This window comes from Staurois parvus, unplaced genomic scaffold (assembly GCF_062004578.1).
Source record: "Staurois parvus isolate SC_StPar_1 unplaced genomic scaffold, SC_StPar_1.0 ptg000394l, whole genome shotgun sequence".
NCBI lineage: Eukaryota > Metazoa > Chordata > Amphibia > Anura > Ranidae > Staurois > Staurois parvus.
The window spans coordinates 2,376,546-2,398,636 of NW_028318190.1; the positions used below are offsets into that span (position 1 = coordinate 2,376,546).

Genomic DNA, 22,091 nt, shown 5'->3' on the forward strand with positions numbered 1-22,091 from the left:
GGGGGTGTACTTCGGATTTCAACTAGGACAGCTGGCAACAGCGCAAGTTATATGAAATTACCATCCTGAATGCTGTTTTTTGCTTTTTTTTTTTAATATATAAAGTTTACCTAAATTTGATGGATTTATGCACCCTTGTATTTCTGCACATTAGCAGCACTGATAATATATTTGACCTCACTTTGTGTATTTTTATACATTCCTCTATCAGCTGCACTTTGATTCCTTGCATCTCCTATATGCTGCTTTTTTCTTTACTACCCTACATACCTCTGTAATGAATAATAATATTTTTATGCGGTTTACTCTTGCCAATTACTATTTTACTGCAAACTCTTTTTGTTCTAATATCAAACAAAAGATATTAGTGATTACTAGAATCCAAATCTTCTCCGACCTCAGACAATCATTTCCTTTTTACCAGGTAAGAAAATAAATCACTTCTGGTTGGGCTAATGGTTTTAGAGAAACCCCTTTCAATATAACCAACATATCACTGCTATTGCTTGAAAGCACAGTTTGAGATCTCCAGTTAATGACCAACATGTTGACATCACCTATAATTAAAAGTTCACCTTTCATTCACATTTAAGTCAGTTCATCAAGCAACAGGTATTTATAATCCTCAGAATGTCTTGTGGATCTGCATACTACATCAATTCTAAGGAAAGGTCCCTCTCTGGTTTGTAGGATAATCTAGAGCAGGGGTGTCAAACTGCGGCCCTCCAGCTGTTGCAGAACTGCAAATCCCATGAAGCGTTGCAAGGCTGACCGTTACAAGCGTGACTCACAAAGGCAGAGGCATGATGAGACTGTAGTTCCTCAACAGCTTGAGGGCCGCAGTTTGATGCCTGTGATCTAGGGGGTTTCAAGTAGGTAATTTTTTTCTTGAATTATTATTATTATACAGTATTTATATAGCGCCAACAGTTTGCTCAGCGCTGTACATTATAATGGGAGACAGTACAGTAACAACACAATACACGAGGGGTTCGAGGGCCCTGCTCCTTGGAGCTTACAATCTAGGAGGGAGGGGAGTGTGGTACAGGAGGAAATAGCTGTGGGGGATGGAGTGGTGGGGAGAGCAGAGATCAGCGATTAGGTGAGGGCAGGGTAGGCTTTTCTGCAGAGGTGGGTTTTCAGGGTGCGCCTAAAGGTGAGGAGGGTAGGTGACCGTCTGATGGATTGGGGTAGTGAGTTCCAGATGATGGGGGAAGCCCTGGAGAAGTCCTGGAGACGGGCATGGGAGGAGGAGACCAGGGAACTGTGAGGAGCGGAGAGTGCGTTTCGGGTGGTAGATGGATATCAGGCCGGTGATGTAGTTTGGGGCAGTGTTATGGATAGCTTTGTACGTCAATGTTAATATTTTGAATTTTATGCGTTGGGCAATCGGAAGCCAGTGGAGTGATTGGCAGAGGGGGGTGGCAGATACGCAGCGGTTGGTAAGGTAGAGGAGTCTGGCCGCAGAATTCAGGATAGACTGCAGCGGGGATAGCCTGTGTTGGGGGTAGGCCGGCAAGGAGGGAGTTGCAGTAGTCAAGTCGTGATATGATAAGTGAGTGAATGAGTTGCTTTGTAGTTTGAGTTATGAACGTGTGTATTTTGGAGATGTTGCGGAGGTGGAGTTTGCATGAATTTGTCAGCGATTGGATCTGGGGCTGGAAAGACAGATTGGAGTCTAGAATGACACCTAGTACTCTGGCTTGCGGAGTGGGGCTGATGGTGGCATGGTTGGTCGTGATGGAGAGGTCGGGGGAAGGGGGGGCGTGGGCTGGGGGGAGAACTAGGAGCTCAGTTTTGGTAAGGTTTAATTTGAGGAAGTAGAGTGACATCCAGTCTGATATGTCGTTTAGAAGGCTAGTGATTTGGGCGGAGACTGAAGGAGTGAGGCAGGAGGTAGAGAGATATTTTTCAAATTTTCTTTGTGCTTTTTGACATAAAGGGCATCTCCTCCTCTTTGCTAGTACCCAAATCAATACTTACATCAGACAGGGACTCCTCCACAATGTCTTCTTCCTCCACAATGTCTTCCTCGTCTTGGAGCACATTAGATCCTATACTTTCCCCTTCTTTTATCTCATGTCCAGTAGCTGTATATACACCTTCTTCTTGGTTCGCAATTTCTGTTCCTACATAGTCATAGGGAACATTGCCATAGCGTCGTCCTGAGCGACGGAACTGCAGACCCAATCGAGGTATAAGTTTAGGTGGTAAACGACAAGACCTTATTAATTGTAAAAATGTGGATATTGGTGTTCCAACATTTCCTTGAGCCATCAGTGCTGGCGGGTTGAATTCAGACATCCTAAATAACTCTTTTGAAGTTACTTGTTTTTCCACATCAGTAGAATGTTTCTGGGCTTCAAGACGTGCTTCATGACGGGTCTTGTACGGAAAGTCTTGCAAGTCTATTATAGTTTTCAAAACATACAAAAAAAAAATACATTAGCTTCTACATTAAAAAAAAAAAAAAAAAAAAAGCAGGGCTCACCTGTCAGGTAAAAGAATTCAGGCAGCAGCCGCCCGATTGCTTTCACACAGCATATAGTTCCAGCCCCTGCCCCCCACACTATCCACTGTCTCCTGGGCTGCCCATTTGCAGGTCCGGAACCGGTTCACTGCCATCTGCTAGAGGGGAGGGAGGAGAGTGGGCACGTCTGCTCCCCTCCCCTTCTTGTCCTGACCCGAAAGTGACGTTATGTCACTTCCGGGTCCCCGTTGAAAGATTTCCCAGCCATAGAGGTCAGGAAAGAACGTAATGCGGTGCGATGTGCACCACACTACATTCAGTGGAGTACAAGGGGAGACATGCAGGGTCTTTTAGACCTTGGATGTCTCAAAGAAAACCTGTCATCAAAAATCACCACATGACTTTTTGTCCTCCATGTAATGAAAAAAGAAAAAAAAAAAAAGTTTGTTTTTTTTAAATTGTAAAAAATTTAAAAGTTACACCCAAGCACAGAACATTGCCACAAAAAAAAAAATTGGAGGGCCCTTCCTTCCCCCCCACATACAAACGTAAAAGCACACGCAGGGTCGCCTACGCATGAAAACGTTGCTTGAGATACACATTACATATTGCCGCGCATGCCAGAATGAGAGCAATAATTCTAGCAGCAGACCTCCTCCGTAACACTCTACTGATGACCTGGAAGGGGCTTTAAAAGCGTCACCTATAGAAAATATAGGATACTAAAGTTTGTCGCCATTTCACGAGTGCATGTAATTTTAAGTTTTGACATGTATTTACTCTGTGCAACCTCGTGTTTTACATTTTACAAAAAAAAAATAGGGTAAATTATTGCTTTTTTGTGCCCTAAAATTAACTTAAGTGTATTTTTTACTGAAATTTTGTGGTAATATCATGCGACATAAAAATTGTAACTACCACTATTTTATTCTCTAGGGTCTATGATTTCAGAAAATAGATCATGTTTGGGGGTTTTGCGTAATCTTCAGGCCTAAACTGATTTTTTAAACGTGTGCAAAAAATGCAAAAACAGCTCTGGCAGTGAAAGGGATAAAGGATAAGCCCGACACTCCCCTTTCCTGACAAGTACCCAATCGGTGCTCAATACACTGCAAGGTCTCTCTACTCCCTGCTAGTCCCTGGGTACGGTGCTGGAGAGAGGCAGGGAGGGGAGGAGGAGATATACAGCGCAATGGTAAAAATATTATACATTTAAGTTGCCATAAAGCCCATTTTGTTTTTAAACACCCCAAACATTCCTCAAAGCTCCTTAAATTTCAATAAGGAATTGGTTAAAAAAAATATTTTTTTTTAATCTGGACAAGTAGATTGTCATGAGGGACAAGTAGATTGGAACCCCAAGTTAGTCGCTGGACAAGTAGTTTTTTTCAAAAGCTTCAACACCCATGACGATCCACTGTGCACCACTCTTCAGAGGACACCGCAAATGTAAACGAGCCCCTAGGCCTACACATAGGTAACTATCCTCAGTACCAATGACAGCGGAAGGAATCTGCTAATCCTGCAGCGGTTTCTTCCACCTGGGAGAGGCTAGCCGCTGCCGTAGCTGTCCAAACAGCCAGCAATTACCTGCTGCCATCCACACAAGTGAGATAGAGGAGTCCTACCCACTGTGCTGTTGTATGCTGACAGTGGGACTGCCCCCATCATCAGAATACATTGATCAGCATTGCAGCTGATTGGCTGCAAGTGCTAATCAAATGGAATTTTGCCAGCAGGACCATTCTATCAATCAACTTGTCGTGAACAGGAGTAGCCATAGACGGATAGAAATTCGGCCAGTTCATCAAATGCCTATCCATGTATGGCCTACTTACATCAGGACTGCCTGAAGGCCATACCAGGCGGATCTTCCAGTGTATATAGACAGACACACTCACCTCCTTCTGGAGCTGGCCGCACCTTGTAGATGAAGCATTTCCCGGGCACCTGATTGCCCTGGGTGTCCAGCCATGGTTTGCCATGATACATGGATCGGAAACTGTACGCTCTCTCCGCCTTCACAGTCACCGGACAGCAGAAAGTAACAGCTTTACCGTCCGGGCCCCTCCGTTCCGGGCGATGCCGGTAATGGAAGCATTCGAAGCCACGGCTCTCCGTGAACTGGCTGAAGTAATGTCGCAGCTGGGCTGACCGAAAACTCCGAGGAATCCCACTGACAACAAACACCACCGGACAACTGGTCGCCTCCATCTTCCGGAACTACTAGCGGAAGTCACATGACCGCCCGACATCTTGCCTGCGGAAGCCAACTCCATGGTCACAGGACCTTCCGCCATCTTACTGAGGAGAAGGAGTGGCCGCTTTATTCTTTTCCAGCTGACTGGAAGTGTAGGGAGATAGGTAGATCTAGGAAGTCCTAGTGGTAGTGGTGGTGGGGAGGTCTTCGCACTAGCCGCTTAACGGAACTAAACGGGAGAACAGCCGTTGCGGAGAACGAATATTCTAGATACTTCTGCTGATTGGCTGAAAACCATTTACAGCAGCGGCAGCCGTTAGCCAATCGCCTTTTACTTCTGACCATAGAGTAGTAGGAACGACACTTCCGGTTGCGATTGTAGAGCGCCGTTGGGTAACTGTAGCAACGGCTATAGCGTAGTAGAGCGATTGGCTAGACTAGAGGTAGGAGGGGGCGTGTTGGTGGTTGGCGGAAGCTGTGCAGCGTGTGTTGGACTGAGCAGGATGGCGGCCGGCGGGTGTGCGGATGAGGAGCGATTTGACGCTATGTTACTGGCTATGGCTCAGCAGCACGAGGGCGGCGTGCAGGAGGTGAGCGCTGTCTCCGCTCTGCACTCCTCTCACATGGGCAGACTCTTACCTCATAGAGCCCAATCAACTCATTCAGTCACCGTCATTTTATCACATCAGTATTGTAATAACAAGACAAACATGAGTTATACTGCGCCATTCAATAGAAACTTACTTGAAAAACTTCATTTAGGTTCCGTTCACACAGCAGTATCTACCGCTTTAGGAATTTTTTTTTTTAACCAAAATTTTTTTTTCAATTCACTAAAAAATGTTACTAAAATACAGCATGCACTATTTTATGAAGCAATCTGGTATTTTAGTGAAAACTTGCAGTAATTTAATGCAGATGGTAGCTGCTGTCCTTGAAGCGGGGTTCCATTCACTCTGTAAAATAATAAAAACAGCCACCTACCTGTCCCTCGATCCCATGTTGCCCCCAACGCAGTCCATTTCATCGGCCGTCCTGTATTCCAGGTGCTGGCATCTTCAGTGTGGGCACCCGACTGTGACAGCTTGCACCTTCACAGCCGGGAGCCCACTGCACATGTGCGAGCAGCACTGTGCTTCCTGAATGGCCCTGTCGTCTTCTGGGACCTGTCACTTGTCCCACAAGACTACAGGGAAGGAGGGGGGGAGGACAACTTCCATTTCCGATCACCTAGGTGATCGCAGTGGGAGCGGATACCTGTCAAATTCAGGTACCCACTCCCCAAAGGTGCCAATCCTTAATGAAAAGCAGGGGACCAATCATTTAAGCAGAACTTCATCTTTTGGGTGGAACTCCGCTTTAACAAACAGCAACTGTCAATGTTGTTAAAGCACAAGTTCACCTTTTGGACAAAAATTAATGCACATTTTTTGCAGGTAAACGTGCATTTATTATTTTTGTCTGTAAAGCATTGCACCAGCGATCAGTAGATCACTGATGCCATGCAGCTCTGCTGCAGACTTGTCAGAATATCTGCTTGCCATACAGGATGTACGGTCAAGCAGATTTCTTAGATTGTAAGCTGTAACGAGCAGGGCCCTCTGTTTCCTGTTGTACCAAATTGTATTGTGACTGTAATGTCCACCTTCATTTTGTAAAGGGCTGCGAAAAGTGTTGGCGCTATATAAATCCTGTATAATATTAATATTCTGACAGAAGCAATGAACTACCATGGCATCCAGATCTGCACAGACAGACACTTTAATATTTGGCATATTTATTTATGGACATTGATAGTTTTATATATACTTATAGTGCAGCACCTTTTTATTTGATATGATATACTGTGCACAGCCATCCAAAGCAGTGTGCATGAGCTGACAGGGAGAATTGTTTTGTTTACAAACAGTTCTCTCCGTCGGAGATGCTCGGCAATCACTGGGCGCCGGCAAGCAATCACCGGCCAGGACCTGGTGATTGACTGCTGTGGCACGGGTAGGGCTCGCATGCACCCCCTACCCAGAAATGCAAAATCACGTATATATACATGATTTTGCAGACCTGTGCCACCCTGTAGCAGTATATCTCCTATAGGGTAGTCAGGAAGCGGTTAACTGCTTGCCATCCGCCCTATAGCAGAAATACTGCCACAGAGTGGCACGGGTATGTGAAATCACATATATATATATATATATATATATATATATATGTGTGTGTGTGTGTGTGGTTTTGCAGTTCCGGGTAGGGGGCGCACGCTCTACCCCTGCCGCCATTCATGGCCTAGGCTGTCAGTCAACGGGTCCCGGGCGGTGATTAATCACCGGCACCCAGTGGTCGCCAAGTATTACCGACGGGGGAAAGAACTGTATGTAAACAATACAGATCTCTCCCCTGTCAGCTCCTGCACACTGCTTTGTATGGCTCTGTATAGCAGAGCCATACAAAGCAGTGTGCTTACAGTGAAGTGCACACACCGCACATAATATGAAACAGCACACAATTAACCCTTTGATCACCCCAGATGTTAACCCCTTCCTGCCCAGTACCATTAGTACAGCATCAGTTCTTTTTATTAGCACTGATCACTGTATTGGTGTCACTGGGAATGTCAGGAGGGCAAGTGATTAAAAATGAGAAGAAAAACAACATGGGGGTTTACCACCCCAGTCCACACCAGGCCCTTCGGGTGATATCAAAACGTGTATGGACAGCTGAATACTACATGCAAACTGCTTCAGTGAATGGAGCCCCAAGTGATTCGGAATGACAGGCAGAATCTGCGTGTCTCTGTGATTCCAAATTGCGGCAAGACGCCCATTTGGGTGCTATTCATTTTATGCATTCTATTCATGGAGATAAAACTTTTTGCCTTTACAACCACTTTAATGACAAAATCAAGCAAAAAAGGTGAAGGAGCTCCTATTGCGTGACAAACGCACATAGGGCAGCCTGTTCAAGGGAATGGGCTGTGTAAAACGCCCCCTAAAAATTGTGAACGGGTATGTATGTTCACGCAACACAAAGTGGGAATGTGGCTTTAAAGGATTAGTTCACCTTTAAAAAAAATCAGCCTATGCATCTCTGACTAAAGATGTATAATAGCATTGCTATAGGTGTAGGCCAGTTACATACTGTACCTCGTAAGGCCCGACTGGAATACTTCCTAATTGAAGCCTAGTCATTACTTCTCACCTTCACCATCACAGAAGTGAGCTCTTTCTCTGATTCAAACCCTCCTAACCACTTGTCCTCCAGAGGATTTCCCCCCCCCCCCCTCCTTCTTGACCAGGCAATTTTTCGTGATTCGGCGCTGCGTTACTTTAACTGACAATTGTCATGCAACACTAAACCCAAAGAAATTTAGGTCCTTTTTTTCCCATGAATAGAGCTTTCTTTCGGTGGCATTTGATCGTCTGTGCGTTTTTTATTTTTCCGCTATAAACAATAAAAGACCAGCAATTTTGAAAAAAAAACAATATTTTTGACTTCTTGCTATTAACCACTTCAAGTCTGGACCCTTCCTGCCCAGGCCAATTTTCAGCTTTCAGTGCTATCACACTTTGAAAGACAATTGCGCAGTCATGCAACACTGTACCCATATGAAATTTTTATCATTTTTTAGTTTGACAGTGCTTTATTTTGGTGGTATTTAATCAACTCTGGGTTTATATTTTTTCCTAAACAAACCAAAAACCACTGAAAATTTTGAAAAAAAAAAAAGTTTTTTCTTAGTTTTTGTTATAAAATTTTGTAAATAAGTGATTTTTCTCCTTCACTGATGTGTGCTAATGAGGCTGTAGTGATGGGCACTGATAGGTGGCACTGATAGGTGGCACTGATGGACACTGGTAGGTGGCACTGGTAGGTGGCATTGATGAGCATTGACAGGCATCTCTGATGGGCACTGAAAGGCAGCACTGATGTATGGCACTGATAGGCGGCACTGATTGGCATTGATGGGTGACACTGAAAGGCAGCTCAGATGGGCACTGATATGTGGCATTGATTTGGCACTGATGAGCACTGACAGCTGGCACTGATGCACAATGACAGGTGGCACTGCTGGGGCTACACTGATCATCAGGGCACACTGATCATCAGTGCCCTGATGATCAGTGTACATGTCCCCTCCGCGGAATGCCGATTACTGGCTCTCCTCTCGAGCTGTCAGCGTGACAGCTCGAGAGGAGAGAAATGCAGATAACCGGCATTTCCCTGTTTACATGTGATCAGCTGTGATTGGACACAGCTGATCACATGACCAAGCCGACATCTTCGGCTCCTTCTGTGGATCGGTGATCCCCTGTGTCCGAGGGACACAGCACACTGCCAATCGCCGTGCTCCGGGAGCCAGGCATGCGCGGTTAGAATGGGAGGACGTCCTCCCAGAACAAGAGAACCACCTTGCGTCCATCATATTACTATATGGCGGGTGGGAGGTGGTTAAAAAAAAAAAAAATGTTCGGGCTGCCCTCCAAATTGAAGGATTTCCCGGTTGTCACCAGAACTAGTATCTCCATTGGAAGATTTCCTCACTGTTCTTGAGACACCCCAAAATTTGGGTTTTTATTTCACTTTCAGTGATAACAGTAAACCGGACAAGTAGACAGGGTGAATCTCCCGAATGTGGACAGATAGCAATCGAAACCTGACAGGTGTTCTAATCCCATCCAAAACTAAAAAAGGTTTGCCTTCAGTTAAACTTTAAAGGATAAGTTCACCTTTGGGAACATGTAACATGTTCCCAAAGCTGTCTGCTGTCCCTGTACAAGCTGTCACTTTTAAATACAGCATGGCCATGCAGGGCTCCGCCCACACGGCTCCGTCATTCATTCACAGCGTTCTGTGAATGAATGAAATACAAGTCCTGACAGCCTTAGCAGCTGTAGTTCTCAATAATCTACCATGGTGCTGTGTAGCCCCCTGTCAGTATATCTGCTTGCCTGCACATCTCCCTGTCAGTATATCTGCTTGCTTGCACATCCCATACTGGCAAGCAGATATTTTATTTATTTCAGGTACTTATAAAGCGCTGTCAATTTACACAGCGCTTTACATATATATTGCACACATTAGTCCCTAACCCTCAAGGCGTGTACAATCTAAGGTCCCTAACTCACATTCATACATACACATACTGGGGCCAATTTAGGATCCAATTAACCTACCATCATTTGGAGTGTAGGAGGAAACCGGATTACCCCGAGGAAACCCACGCAGGCAGAGGGAGAACATGCAAACTCCAGGCAGGTGGTGCCATGGTTGGAATTCAAACAAATGACCCTGGTACTGCCAGGTGGAATTGCTAACCATTTAGTCACTGTGCTGCCCATATACTGACAGGTCTGCAGGAGATGTGCATGGCACCAGCGATCTGCTGATCACTCGTGCAATGCTTTACAGGTTCCTGCAGCCAACTATAATAAATTCATTTTTTTTACCTGCAAAAAATTAGCATTTATTGTTTTTGGTCAAAAGGAGAACTTACTCAATAAGGGGATGTGGGGGCAGTACCAGACAGTAGTGTTATAAATTAAGTCAAATTTGCACATTGGAGCACCCTAACGTTACAAGTTCTTTTTAATTTTTAGGAAGAATGCTTGAAATGCACAGGTAATTTGAGGTGGTTATTGTCACATGTACATGATGGATTATTACCCATTATTTCAGTGCAGGTGCATGCACAAATTTCCAGAACACAAGCAATCCTTTATATGAAAATGGGGTTTCTTTGTGTAAACACTTGGTTGTGTAGGAGCTTTTAGCTTGACTTACCAAAATAATGAGCCATCATTTTTTTGGAGATCTAGGACATGAACTGTAGAGTTATTATTCTTATGGATTTATATAGTGCCAACAGTTTGTGCAGCGCTTTGACTGTAAGGCCTTGTTCATATGGGGCATACTAAAGCGTACACCCATGGAGGGACATGTTTACCCACATAGGGATGCACAGATTTTCTGTGCCAGAAGTCCCATTGCTGCACAGATGCTCTCAATTTACATCAATGGGACTGCCTGCATGGGGATGCATGGCACACCTGTGCATCTCTATATGGGTAAACATGGCCCTGCACAGGCATATACTTTAGTACGCCGCAAGTGAACAAGGCCTTAGCAGCTAGGCAAGATATTGTTGCATACATCATGCTTCTTATTTGAGATGACTGTTGCACCACAAAGCTCTTTTTTTTTTATTCCACCCTTACATTTGTATTTTTTTAACATAGCTTCAGAATATAGCATACTTACCTGCTATGTGCAGTGGTTTTGCACAGAGAAGCCCGGAAGGCTCGAAGGCTCTTCTGGCTCCTCCTGTCTGTCAGGTGCCCCCACAGCAAGCTGCTTGCTATGGCGGCACCCACTGCTCCATGTATCTATTCACCTTTTGTCCCCTCTCTCTCCTCATCTGCTGACTTGCTGTGATTGACAATGTTTCAGTTAATGAGGATGCAGAGACCTGGGACAGTCGAGGCTGTCATTCACATCGCTGGATCATGATAAGGCTCAGGTAAGTATTGAGGGGGCTGAGGGAGCTGCTGCATACAGAAGGTTTTTTCTTTCATGCATAGAATGCATAAGTGAAAAACATTCAGCCTTTACAACCACTTTAATGTAGGTTTATTTTTTATTCCACAAAGGCTGATGCCAGCGCATGTTTATGAGTCCAATTTTACCTGTTTCTGTTCTCTTACACAGCTGATAAACACATTCTTCAGTTTCCTAAGAAGAAAAACTGACTTCTTTATGGGAGGAGAAAGAGGAGCAGCTGAACAGGTAAGAGGACTTTATACAGTAGGCATTGTGGTTTTTAAAGAGTAACTGCACTTTAGTTGAGGAAAAAAACCTTCCCCTTTGGTGATCTATGTACATTGCAAGGATTTTAACAAACTTTTTTGCAGAGTCCTATCTTTTGTTATTCTGAAGAAAGAGCTGTTTGTCGGTGTCCATGTGCAAAGTGAATCTGATGGGAGTAGTTTCAAAATGAGCAATCAGATGCTGCACTTGCAGGGCTCTAATAAGGAAAGTGGCAGGGTCTGCACCCTTTAGATGTGTTTTCCTATTGGGAGTATCTCACCAAAAAATTACATTTTTGTTGCAGGGGATGCCTGAAATCTGAATTGTATCTTAGTGCAGACTTCTTGGAAAATCAGTGAGCAGTGAGCCAATCACACAAGCAGGAAATTTTGTTGCTGGGGGGGGGGGATTCAGAACACCTCCAGGCAGCCATATTGCTTTGCATTTTACATAAAATTACAGTACTCCAGATTGAAAAGGAAACTTGCTTTTTAATAACATACAATTACAATATGACTTAATTGTCGTAATTGTATATGCTTTTTTTTTTTAATTATTTGTAATTTTTTTTCCCACAAAAGTAGTTACCTTTTAACAATTTCCCATCCGGCCACTGTATGAAAACAGCTGAATAGGACAAGCATTGATGCAGGGAGCATACATACGGTTAGGTCCATATATATTTGGACACAGGCACAATTTTAATTTTTTTTAAGTATTTACCAAAACATATTCAAGCTATAGTTATATAATGGATGTGGGCTGAAAGTGCACACTCTCAGGTTTAATTTGAGGGCACGTACATCCAAATTGGAGGAAGGGTTTAGGAATTACAGCTCTTAAGAGTAGCCATCCCCCTTTTTCAAGGGACTAAAAATAATTGGACAATTGAATCAAAAGCTGTTTCATGGCCAGGTGTGGGCTACTCCGTTATTTCTTCATCAATTAAGCAGGAGTTGATTCTAAGTGTGGTATTTGCATTTGGAATCTATTGCTGTGAACTTACATCATGCGTTCAAAGGAGCTGTCCATGCAAGTGAAACAGGCCATTGTAAGGCTTCAAAACTAAACAAATCCATCAGAGAGATAGCAGCAACATTATGAGTGGCCAAATCAACAGTTTGGTACATTCTGAGGAAAGAAGAACGCACTGGTGAGCTCAGCAACATAAAAAGGCATGGACGTCCATGGAAGACAATGGTGGATGATTGCAGGATCCTGTCTGTGATAAAGAAAAACCCATTCACAACATCCAGACAAGTGAAGGACACTCTCCAGGAGGTGGGCGTATCATTGTCAAAGACTACAATCAAGAGAAAACTTCACGAGAGCAAATGCAGAGGGTTCACCACAATGTGCAAACCATTCATAAACCTGAAGAATAGAAAAGCCAGATTAGACTTTGCCAGAAAAACATCTAAAAAAGCCAGACCAGTTCTGGAGAAGCATTCCTTGGATGGATGAAACTAAGATTAATCTTATTTACCAGTATGACAGGAAGAAAAAATTGTGTTGAAGGCTTGGTACAGCTCATGATCCAAAGCACACAAAGTCATCTGTAAGACATGGTAGAGGCAGTGTGATGTCATGGGAATGCATGGCTTGATGATGTGACAGAAGAGAAGCAGCCAAAGGAATTCTGCAGTGTTTAAAAGTATACTGTCAGCTCAGATTCAGTCAAATGCAGCGAAGTTGATTGGACGGCACCTCACAGTAGAGATGGACAATGATCCAAAACACACTGCAAGAGCAACCCAGGAGCTTTTTTTTTTTTTTTTTTTTTTTTATAAATATTTATTAATTTTTCACTTCATATACAAGTCATTTCAACATTCCTATTAAAATATTTATCAAAAACATATTTTCTCCTTATATAATTTATTCCTATATATGACCTTCTTTTCTTCTTTGACCAATCTCTTCCTCCATCAGAAGTGCCTCATTCAACCGCCATACATAACCTTCTCTACCCCATCTTAACTTCAATGCAACTCAAGGATTTGCTTTCCTCCCTCCTCACAGAGGAAGTGGTGTCCATCCGCGGGTCCATACAGATGTTTAGGTCTCCCGCTACTATCATACACCCGCTTTTAAAGTCCATCAGTCTCTTCAACACTTCTCTCATAAACCTCTCCGGGCTCTTATTTGGGCTGTATATGTTTGCTATTGTACACTCAATTCCCTGTAATTTACCTCTCAAAAATAAAAACCTTCCCTCCAGATCTGTTAATCTCTCCTCCAGTTCGAACCTTATATTCTTTGCGAATCCTATAGCAACTCCTTTTGCTCTTTTAGTTGGTGAATCCGCATAGAACCATGTTGGAAAATATCTAGTCCTCAGTCTAACCTTCGACTCCATCTCTAGATGTGTTTCCTGCAAAAATACCACTGAGGATTTTCTATGTTGGAGTTCTTTAAATAACCTGAATCTCTTTCCTGGACAGCTTAACCCTTTTACATTGTAGGTTATATATTGAATTTCTTCCATCTTACCCTTTTCCTACCATCTCCTTCTTCCTCCTTTCCTTCCTCTTTCTTATTCCTATGGAGCGTTTTTATCCCTCTACCCTTTTCTCTCCCCTTTTCCCTCCCCCCCTCTCTCAATACACCCCTCAATCCCTTTCCTCTCCCTCCCCTCCCTCCTCCTCCCTCCCCACCTCTCCCCCCCCCCTCCTCCCCCCTCTTTTTAGGCCTTCACTTTGCCTAACCATCATTTGTGGAGATAGCATCCACCTTTGACTTAATCCTTAGGGCTTCACTCCTCCCGTGGACAGCCTTCCGGATCCCCCCCTTGAACTCCTCTCTACCTGTACTTTCTAAAGAAGAAGAAAAAAAAAAGGGGTCAGGCTGGAGGAACTAGGGAGAAAAAGAAGCGATGGAATGGGAGCAAGGAAAGCGAGAGAGAAAAAAAAAAAAAAAACAATTCTCTCTTCTTCACTCACCCTCCCCTCCCCCACCCCTCCCCTCTCCTTGATCTATTTCCCCCATATTCTTCTTCCCATCCATTTATTTCAATTTTCTGCATTTCAAGTCTATCACAAAAATTTCTCAAGTCCTCTGGGAACCTCAAATGGGCTGTTATTCCATTTTTCCATCCTATTAAAGTCTCCGGAACTCCCCATCTATATTGCACCTTCTGTTTTTTCATCTGCTCCAGCAAAGGCCTCAGAGTTCTCCTCCTCTGGAGAGTCTCTAGTGACAAGTCCGCATATATTTGAATATCCATTTCTCCATACTTTATAACTGATTTTCCCTTCGTTTTCCTCCAGAGTCTATCCCTTTGCTGTAGATCATAAAATTTTACAAGTATGTCTCTCGGCCTGTCCTTCTCATAATTCCCCTGGAGTTTCCCATTTCTAGAGATTCTTTCTATATTAGTCCTTTCCATTTCAGAGTTTTCCATTATATAGTTCAGTATTTTGCAGACCATCTCTTCCAGTATTTCTCTCTTTAAACTTTCCGGTACCCCTCTTATCCTTATGTTTCTCCTTCTTTCTCTATTCTCTTGAATTTCCGCTTTATACTGCAATTTTTCCTGAACTTTTTCCATATTAATTATCTTCTTCTCTAATTCGGAAATAATCTGGGTCTGATTTTTAACTTTCTGCTCTGTTTCTTCCACTCTTAACAACAACTGCCCCAGGTCATTCCAAATATTTACCATTTCTTGCTTTATTGTTCTCTCCAGATCTTTAAACATTTCTGTCATCTTTTTTATTTGGAATTTGTAGATCTTTTTCTATCTCTGATATTTGTTGATTGCTTGTGTCCAATTCTAGTGATTGTTTAGGACTGCTTTGCATACTTAGATCAGATTCTCTATTGTTTCTACTCTGGGGCCTTTCTGGGGTCACATTTCCCTGGGATGTATACTTTTTAATTGTCCCCGTTTGGGTCCCTTTTAGGCCCGGTTCCTTTTGTACTTTTTTTTTTTCATTTCTTCTATAACTTTTATTTTCTTCTCATAGACTTATACTTTACAAAACAAGGGAATTAATAAGGTGTAGAGGTAGAATTCCCAGCTCTATCTTCCCAACTTTCTATGCGCCTTTGGCTGCACCTTGCGCTCTTCTCCTTATTTTTATTGTTATTCTCTGGGGGTCCCCCCCTTTTCTCTCTCTCTCCCAGCTCTATACGTTTTTTTTTTAATTTTTATATTTGGGGCCTCCGCCAGTCTCACTCACCCTTCCTGCGCTTCTCGTGAGACGGCTCCAGGCTCCACTCTCCAGCTTCCTCGATAGGTCAGCTCTCTTCCTCTCAGGGGGACCCTCCAGGACTTCCTCCATGCTCTTCTGCCTTGTTGGTTTGTTAGTTGGGGAGGCTCACCATCGATCCCCTGCCAGGGCTCCAGAGATAGCAGGTCGTCCGACAGAACGGGGATCTCTCCTGCTCTCTGTCAGCCTCCGGCCGGGCGGCCGGCTTCCTTGCCTCCTTGTTTCCCGGCAACCCGGCTCGGCGTCCAGGCTCAGCGTCCCCTCCTCTCTTACCGCGGGCAGCCACTCAGCGACAGGAGCCAGTAAACCCCCCGGTCAAGGTAGGTCTCTGGCTTCTAAGGCTCCATCTCCATGGGGGGAATTTTAAAGTCCAAGGGGGGGGGGGGTAGGTCGGAGGAGCCTCGTGCGGGAGCTCCTACCTCGAGCTCTCCGCCGCCGCCATGGTCAGGCTCCGCCCCCGCCCAACCCAGGAGCTTTTGAAGGGAAAGAAGTGCAATATGCTGCAGTGGCCAAGCCAGTCAACTGATCCCAACCCAATTGAGCATGCATTTCACTTGCTGAATGCAAATCTAAAGGCAGAAAGACCCACAAACAAATAAAAACTAGAGACAGCTGCAGTTAGAGCTTGGCAAAGCATCAGAAAGCAGGAGACAGTCTTTGGTAATGTCCATGGATTCTAGACTTCAGGCAGTAATTTCCAATAAAGGATTCTTGACAAAATATTAAAAATGAACATTTTATTTATGATCATATTCAATTGTCCAATTACTTTTGGTTCCTTGAAAAAGGGGGGATGGCTACTCTTAAGAGCTGTAATTCCTAAACCCTTCCTCCTATTTGAATGTACATACCCTCAAATTAAACCTGAGAGTGTGCACTTTTAGCCCATATCAATTATATAACTATAGCTTGAACATGTTTTGGTAAATACCTGAAAAAATTAAAATTGTGCCTGTGTCCAAATGCATATGACCCTAACCGTATGTACGCTCCTTGCATCGACTCTTGTCCTATTCAGCTGTTTTCATACAGTGGCCGAATGGGAAATTGTTAAACGGTAACTCCACTTACCATACCTCGGTTTATGAATTTAATATGTTCTGCGGGACTTTTCGTATAGCAAACAATTCGCAAACCGAAACACCGTTTCCCATAGGAATGCATTGAAAACCAATTAATCCGTTCCTGAGGTCAGAAAAAAGCAAATGCTACTGAAATACCGCATGAGTTATTTTACCAAGTCATGCGATATTTTAGTAGTGCCAACCATGTGTTAATGTTTCAGCTGTCAGAGGGGTTCCCCACTGACAGCTGAATGTAAAAAAATTGCCTGCAATTAAATAATTGTGACCCCCACACCATGTGACATCAATGATGTCACATGGGGTGGGGTCAAATGCCTGATGTCCCCGGGTGGCCCCGCCCCTTACCTATTTAGGAACTGTCAAACCACCGGAGCAGGCGACGACGGGAACAATCATCTGAAGCGGAGACTTTTTTTTTCATTCTTTTTTTCGGGTCAGCGGCGGTCATCGTGATTGATGGTGGATCTACTGTGGGGGACATTCTTTTAGTTTTTTCTTTTAATAAAGGACTTGTCAAAGACCGCATGCTGTCTTTTTTCACACTACACTTTACTGTTTCTTGTGAATGAGTATTGGGACCATGCACCCCATACTCATTCGCATAGTGGGTGGGGGCGGGATCTGGGAGCATGGGAGTTCCCCTAAAAATCCATACCAGACGGGCTTGGTGTGGATGGGAGGGGGGACCCCACGTGTTTTTTTTAATTTATTGTGCCAGTTTTTAAATGTAATTACCGCTTTTGTTTTTCTAATTACCGCTTTTATTTTTTTTCACTATAGCTCAGAGATCCAGCTGTCACTTCCCCCTAGCTAAAAGAGAAGGTTTCTTTTTAGTTTATTTCCCCAAGTTAAAAGGAACTAAGTTTCCTTTTAATTTCTTAAAAGACACAAAGCTTCATTTAACACCGGGGAAAGTGACAGCTTTGTGAGCTCTCGTGAAGAAAAAAAAACCCGGCAATTGCATTTAAAAATCGGTACCGACATACACTTTGTATTGCGTAAAAAATTCGTAAACCGAGGCATTATTTTCAATGGATTTTCATTAGTAAACCAAAAATTCCGTTATCCGATGCATTTGTAAATCGAGGTACACCTGTATATATGGACCTAACTGTATATGGCTTCCCACATCGGCTGCTTGTGCGTGGCTTTCAGAGCGTGCAGTGGGGTGCAATTTTTCACTGTGTCCCTTACACACAGCAAATCACAGAGCGGGTTACAGGACCAGGTCTACCATACTTTGTAGGTTATAATTTTTGCGCAGACTAAATAATATAAACTGATTTGTTTTTATTCACCAAAGAAATGTAGCAGAATACAGTTTGGCCTAAAGTTATGAAGAAAGATTATTTATTTGCAGACTTTTATAACAGAAACTAAGAAAAATGTTTTTCTTTTCAAAATTTTAAGTCTTCTTTCCTTTTATGTAGCAAAAAAGAAAAACCCAGTGGTGATTAAATACCACTAAAAGAAATCTCTGAGAAAAAAAAAGATATAAAATGAATTTGGATACAGTGCTGCATGACTGAGCAATTGTTCAAGGTGAAACAGTCTGGTCATTAAGTGGTTAAGTAAAAGAATAAACCTCAAACTGTCATCTTCTTTATTCCAGCTAATCAATGATGCTTTCAAGCACCACAATAAATTAGCCCAAGCAGTCAAAGAACAGAAGGAGGCCGAGCAACAGGAACGCAACGCTGCAAAACGTGAGCAAGCTGCCAAACACAAGCCTATGGAGCCTGGGGAACCAAGGATCACGGAGCTAACAGATGAAGAAGCAGATAAACTGCAAAAGGAAATTGATAAGGTATGGAACTGTAAAATTAATGTAAAGCAAATACACACATATGGTACTTATTGTGTAGTACCTGCAGTTTAGAGGGGGCTAGTGAAAATTTGGGCAACTTTTAGTATGATTTCTGTAAATAAAAGGAACACTGGACCCAGGCACATTGCACACGTGCATGCTCATAGGAGACAACTATACGACTTACAGGAGTGTCAGGCAAATGCATTTTTATTGGTTGTCTTACTCTTCCTACACCATGCCACCAATGTTAGCTTCTGTAACATATCTATATGCTGAATATTATTCTTACTTTGCACCAATCTCACCTCCAAAGAAATAAGTTGCTAGATCCACAATGACATGAATCATCCAAAAATGCATATATGGAAATCTTTCTAAGCATAAAAGTATGTTAAGATATAAGGTCCACTTAGTTTTCATTTTGTAAAGCGTTGCGCAAACTGTTGGCGATTTATAAACCCTGTATAATAATATAGTTTAACCCCTTGGCGCTGAGCTTACACAAATTAGAAGTCCCACTGGACTGGGGTTTTTTCTATGTGGCTGCTAATATGTGCACCTGTCTTTGTTCTGGGAGCATGCAGCACGGTGCGCTCCCAGAACAAAGACCAGGGTGTCAATGAGTGCCCCGGGTCCTGTTTTAATGATCGGGACCCGGAACTCCCGATTCCGAGTCACATGATCGCTGTGAGCGCCTCTGATTGGTTATCACAGTGATCAGTCACTGTGAAGCCTGCCCCCTTTGTTTTCTCTCTCTGAATGGAGGAGAGAGATACATTGTATCTCTCTCTGTCCTTTCAGAGAGAAAAAAAGTGTTTGTAAAAATAACTAAATAAAAATAATAATAAAGTAAAAATACCTAGATCAAGGTTTGTTCTAGGTCAGTGCCAGGGTTAGAGTTTGGGTCCAGGTCAGGGTCAGTATTTATTTTTTGTCAATTTTTAAATTCGTATCAGTGGCAGGATAAAAAAAAAAGCAAAATGCGCACTATTGTTTCTGGGCCGTGCTATGGGTACAAACAACAACATACACATGTGGTATTGCTGCAACCGTCAGGAGCTGAAGAAATTATTTTGGGTTCTTCATTGGTGTTTAGTTATGGTAGTAGCAAGAAATATACAACTAAATTTAAAAAAACAATTTTTTTTTTCACTATTTCTTTGATAAAAAAATAAGGAGATATCCATTACCATTTGCCACCAAATGAAAGCCCGATGTGTCCTGAAAAAAACATGGTATAATTCACCTGGATGCACAAAGTAGTTGTGATGATATGTACGGTTTTGCTAACACATGTCAAAGTTGCAAAATTGTGCTTAGGCTTTAATATTTGTTTTACCCTTAGGCGTGAAGGGGTTAACCTAATAAGAGTTCTGCATAATCCACTGTAACTTGATTTTCCGCTGCACCTCACACTCACCCGTGCAGTGGTTTTGTTTTCTTGCTATCCTAATAATCAGATTTTGTGTTCAATGAAGGGTTGAATTTGATAGGTGGTTATGACATATGTCTTAGTACTGATATTTTCATACATAGGGTTTTCTGTATTTGAGGGATACCAAAAAAGTGTACAGAGGATAGGTTTAATATCTGTATTGTACAGATGGGCAAAATGGATTTGCAGACCATCAGATTATCTGTAAATGGGAGAGAAAGTATACACACTATACTAATTCTATATTAAATGGGGCAACTGAATTGTATTAAACATAAGATATTTTTGAGTTACATTTTGGTTGAATTAATGTATTACTGTGTTTTTGTATTAACAGAATAAAGCCAAAGAGCTAGAGCAAGAGCAAGATAAACCCGCTGTTGGCGCAGATAAAAATTCCGTTGTTCAAAAGGTATTCTCATTTTTGAGTATTTTCATTTCTCTCTCACTCTTTCTCAGGTATATCTTTGTATCATCTATTTCTCATCTATCTCTTTGCTTATCAAATGATATGCTAATTTAAAATGAACCTGTTTTACCCTAAAAATATTAGTTATGTGTATATTGATCCGGTTTGAAAACTGAAGGAGAGCTGCACTTAAAAATTGGTGGCTGCTGTTGCTCACCTTTTTTAAAAAAAAAACAAAAAAAACTAGTTGCTTGGCTTTCTCTGGTTTCCAACAGTTTCTGGGTAAGTAGCTCAGATCAAGAATGTGACTATGAAGTCAAGAGTGAAGTCATCTACACAGTATGTAGGCTGCAGCCCAATTTTAACAAGTAATGGTTACATTAATTGAAGCATATAAAATGCTAGTGGGAGTTAAATTTTGGTGCCTTCTAGAGTTACCCAAGAGCCCTGAAATATGGGATGCTGTGGTATGCAACTACCAACTTCATCAATAAATGTGGTCCAACCCTCCCACCGTACCTCTGGTCAGTGTGATGCCTGAGCTGCCTCACATCAGTGGGGCACAGGATGCCTAAAGGGGGCTGGCTAATAAGCTAGCTTTCTTGCTGAAGTTTGAATTTGCATAATGAAGTAACCCCATGTTTCAGGGTTACCAGGTCACTCTAGATAGAAACTCGGTATGTATACACTTAATTGCTGCTGACATTTTGCACCTCTGGGAGCCTCTATTTAAAGTGTTACTAAACCCACAACAGTAAAATCAGTCTATATTTGCAGTAAAGCATGCTTGTTCTACTCACTGTGGAACCTAAGGGGTTAATCCCCATTATGTAAAAATGTGGTTTGATCCTGTCTTCTCTGATCCTCCCCTTCTTCCAGTGTACCCCTCTTATCTCCTGATAAGACATATCGTGTGGAGACACTCTGCACATGCTCAGTTTGGTGTTTATTGCTCGAAAGGTTTTTGTTTTTTTTATCTTGGGAGAATGTATGTGATCAGCACAGGGCCAATCAGCACTGTCCAGACAGAGGTCAGGAGTTCTGCATCCTCCTATAGAGCAGAAAGAATACTCCTCCTACAAGCTTTAAACAGTGCTTGGCTGGACACTGATAGAAGTCACAAGACTGCTCTAACTGATGAAAAAAGGTATTTAGTGGCTTACATTTACTAAAATAATTGCATTTTCATGTATACTGTGGGTGACCAGATATAGTGGATGCAGGGTCCTGGGTTTAGTAACACTTTAACTGATGCTGACGTTTTACACTTCTGGGAGCCTGTGTTTAACTGCTTATGACATTTTACATACTTCAAGGTCATTAAAGGATAAGTTTACCTTTCAGAACATGTTACATGTTCCACCCGTTTTTAGGTAGTAACATGTAACATGTTCCCATAGCTGCGGCTGCCGCCACCCCCCCCCCCCCCCCTCCCTCTGACAGATAGTATGGGGAGAAGTCTCCCCGTACTGTCAAATTTGAAAATAGCATGACCTTGCAGTGCTCCGCTCACAGGGCCGCATCATTCATTTGCGGACTTCTGTGTCACACGACTGCTCTAATTGCTGATGAGAAAAGGTATTTAGAAGTTTATATTTACTAAAATAATTGCACTTCCATGTCCTGTGTACTGTGGGAGACCAGATATAGTGAATACAGGGTCCTGGGTT

General features: G+C 42.8%; 2 protein-coding genes across 2 annotated transcripts in view; one reads left to right on the forward strand and one right to left on the reverse strand.

The window, feature by feature from the left end:
• Nucleotides 1-4,710, reverse strand: part of GPATCH3 (G-patch domain containing 3) — a 37,664-nt gene extending 32,954 nt beyond the window's left edge. The window contains exons 1-2 of the mRNA XM_089686234.1: nucleotides 4,372-4,710; nucleotides 1,984-2,408 (exon numbers count right to left, since the gene is read on the reverse strand). Coding sequence (XP_089542360.1) covers nucleotides 1,984-2,408; nucleotides 4,372-4,684 — 738 coding nt within the window. The 5' untranslated portion in view covers nucleotides 4,685-4,710. The remainder of the gene's footprint in view (nucleotides 1-1,983; nucleotides 2,409-4,371) is intronic.
• Nucleotides 4,711-4,781: 71 nt separating this feature from the next.
• NUDC (nuclear distribution C, dynein complex regulator) overlaps nucleotides 4,782-22,091 on the forward strand; it is a 52,486-nt gene continuing 35,176 nt past the window's right edge. Inside the window, exons 1-4 of the mRNA XM_089686238.1 lie at nucleotides 4,782-5,260; nucleotides 11,370-11,447; nucleotides 18,380-18,574; nucleotides 20,350-20,424. Coding sequence (XP_089542364.1) covers nucleotides 5,174-5,260; nucleotides 11,370-11,447; nucleotides 18,380-18,574; nucleotides 20,350-20,424 — 435 coding nt within the window. The 5' untranslated portion in view covers nucleotides 4,782-5,173. The remainder of the gene's footprint in view (nucleotides 5,261-11,369; nucleotides 11,448-18,379; nucleotides 18,575-20,349; nucleotides 20,425-22,091) is intronic.